This window comes from Mus caroli, chromosome 16, assembly GCF_900094665.2.
Source record: "Mus caroli chromosome 16, CAROLI_EIJ_v1.1, whole genome shotgun sequence".
NCBI lineage: Eukaryota > Metazoa > Chordata > Mammalia > Rodentia > Muridae > Mus > Mus caroli.
The window spans coordinates 30,057,609-30,060,786 of NC_034585.1; the positions used below are offsets into that span (position 1 = coordinate 30,057,609).

The following is a 3,178-nucleotide window of genomic DNA, read 5'->3' on the forward strand; positions in this document are numbered from 1 at the left end:
AAAAAAAAAAAAAAAAAATCCCAGTCATTTGATTTACCAATGAAGACTTGGGAGCCAGACATTGTGGTGAAAGCCTGCTAGCTCAGGGAGGCAGAGAAAGCACTGAGCTGACCTTCATGCTCCACTGACTTCCCAGAAGGAAGGAGCTCTCTCTTCTTCACGTTGTCGTAAAGACCCTCCTTCCTCTTTCCTGGGTTTCTGTATATTCACTCCCTGTCAACTGGCTGCTTGCTCTACCTCTTGACCTACCATTGACTTTATTTAGCTCTTGTTTACAGAAAGCTCTTGGGTTATTTTCTAGTTCACAATCTTGGGGTACATAGTTGTAGTGGTCCAGGAATCACCCCCACAAACCACTCAGTCACCTATCTCAGTCAAGCAGGGACAGTTTATTGAACACACACTTCTTGGGACCTCTTGTGATCAGGGGCACAGGTCAGATTCAGGAGCTGAGACTGCGTCCCTGACTGTTTCCCATGGGCATCTTATAAAGGCAAACTCCACAAAGGTTCATAGCAACCATAAAAGCTCATCCACAGGGGCAGGAAGGTACTGGGGGGGGGGGGTTGCTGCGGTTGGTTCTGGTCCAAGCGTATTGTAGCTAACTATACAAAGCACTTCTAACCGACCTTTATTGTGTTTGGCTCTAAAGGAGGGCAAGGGTCTGAGGAATTTCCAAGAACACCCAAGTATAGCATTTAACAGGATATGCAGTTAATGCTTAATTTGGCCATTAGAAAGGTCCTCTATAACAATGTAAGATGGCTGGCTACAGGCATAAGACCAAAATGGCTACAGTAATGTCAGAAAGGCAGTGGCCACTTAGATCTTAAATCAATGTAGTCGGGCTGGCAAGATGGCTCAGTGGGTAAGAGCACTGACTGCTCTTCCAAAGGTCCTGAGTTCAAATCCCAGCAACCACATGGTGGCTCACATGAGATCTGACGCCCTCTTCTGGTGTGTCTGAAGACAGCTACAGTGTACTTAAATATAATAATAAATAAATCTTTAAAAAAAAAAAAAAAAACAAACCAGCATGTAATGTTGAATAGGAACAAAAATAAAAGCAAGACACAGTCTGTGACAAAAAAAAAAAAAATGCACCAGTTGAAAGGACTGTATTGTCTTCACAGAGGGGCATATGTGGTTCTATTTTGTTTCAAATTGTGACTTAGATTCTAGTTAATATGTGCGTGTCTGGTACAATAAGAAACGAGGAAAAGGTGGTTTTATTTATTATTTATTTATTTATTTTTGTTGTTGCTTTGAGACAGGGTCTCTGTCTCTCTATAGCCCTGGCTATCCTGGAATTAGCTATGTGGGCCCTTCTTGCCCAGCTTGCTAGAGATCCTCCTGCCTCTGATTCTGATGATGGGATGAACGGCAAGCACCACCACTGCCTGCTAGCAGAGGTCCTAAGTTCAAATCCCAGCAACCACAGGGTGGCTCACAACCATCTGTAATGGGATCCGATGCCATCTTCTGGTGGGTCTGAGAAGAGCAACAATGTATTCACATACATAAAATAAATAAATAAATCTTTAAAAAAAAACAAACAAAAAATAATCACACCATAATTTAAAATCTTTTTAATTATTAGGCTCTTTTCTTTTCCTTCCTTCCTCCCTTCCTTCCTTCCTTTCTTCCTTCCTTCCTTCCTTCCTTCCTTCCTTCCTTCCTTCCTGCCTTCCTTCCTTCCTTCCTTTCTAATTAAGAAAACCGGGCTGGTGAGATGGCTCAGTGGGTAAGAGCAGTGGGAAGACTGCTCTTCCGAAGGTCCAGAGTTCAAATCCCAGCAACCACATGGTGGCTCACAACCATCCGTAACTGAAGACAGCTACAGTGTACTTACATATAATAAATAAATAAATAAATAAATCTAAAAAAAAAAGAAAAGAAAAGAAAACCAGGAGCTAAGTGGGCATAGTGACACACACCTTTAATTCCAGCACTTAGAAGGTGGATCTCTGTGAGTTCCTGGACTAGAGGGTAAGTTCCAGGACAGACAAGAGGAAAACCTGTCTTGAGAGAAACCCTGTCTCAAAAAACAAAATCGAAAGAGAAGGGGAGAGAGGGAGGGAGGGAAAGAGAGAGATACAGAGAGAGAGAGAGAGAGAGAGAGAGAGAGAGAGAGAGGTTTCCAGTACCATAAAAAGGAAAAAGGTGGCATATTGAAGTTATGAAGCTAAAATAGGATACGGTGGTGCAGACCTGTATGCTCAGCCCTCAGGAGGCAGAGCCAGGACCAGGAGCTTGAGGCCAGCTTGGTCTACACAGTACAGTGAGTTCCAGAACATCTGAGACTAGAGACTCTGAGAAAGAATGGAAATGAAAGAAGAGAGGGAGAGAGGAAGAGAGGGAGGGAAGGAAGGAAGGGAGGGAAAAGAGGGAGGAGAGGGAGGGAAAAGAGGGAGAGGGAGGAAAGAGGGAGGGGAAGAGTAGGAGGAAAGGCAAAAACAAAGGCTCCTTAACCTGTCCAACATAATACAGCCACCATGTTTTAAACTGTACCACTCTGCCTCTAAGGGATCTGCAGGTGAACCTGTTTCCGTGGTCACTCAACACAACACTAAACCAAGTTAAGCAACCCCCTTAACACCGTCCTTACCTCACATACCCTTACCTTCCCAGACCTGCTCGCCCTTACCTGTCATTCTGAATTTTCTTCAGTGTCTCCAGAGTCATCATGGTCTGCTTTGTAGGTTTTTTAAAGGTAAAGTCCTGCCCTCTCTGTTTGTTTTCTGCCATCATGGATTTTTCTTTAGTTATCAAAGAAGTAGATTTTTTCGGTGTGGTTGTAATCATCGATGCTCCTTCGTGGCTAGCTTTCTAAAAATAAAGGTTAAAAACATTGTTTTAGGCTCTTCCGGTCCACGCCAGCACTGGGGTACCTTGGTCACAAGGTCCCCACAGGACCCTCCACGGGATCTTAAGACCTCTGGTGAGTGGAACACAGCTTCTGCCCTAATCCAATTGCGCAGGACCTGAGACTGCATTAATTAGGGAAGCAGAAAACCCGGCCTGATCCGGGTCACAAGTCCCTTCTGGTCCACGCCAGCACCGGAGTACCTTGGGTGTGGAGTCTGCTGACACCAACAAGGTCCCCATAGGACCCTCCACGGGATCTTAAGACCTCTGGTGAGTGGAACACAACTTCTGCCAGGAGGCAGGTTCGAAC

The 3,178-nt window shown here is 44.7% G+C and overlaps 1 protein-coding gene across 3 annotated transcripts in view; it reads right to left on the reverse strand.

The window, feature by feature from the left end:
* Iqcg (IQ motif containing G) overlaps nucleotides 1-3,178 on the reverse strand; it is a 36,066-nt gene that overhangs the window by 23,215 nt on the left and 9,673 nt on the right. For all 3 annotated transcript variants that reach the window (XM_021185250.1, XM_021185252.2, XM_021185251.2), the window contains exon 4: nucleotides 2,648-2,829. In XM_021185250.1, the coding sequence (XP_021040909.1) occupies nucleotides 2,648-2,829 (182 nt within the window). The remainder of the gene's footprint in view (nucleotides 1-2,647; nucleotides 2,830-3,178) is intronic.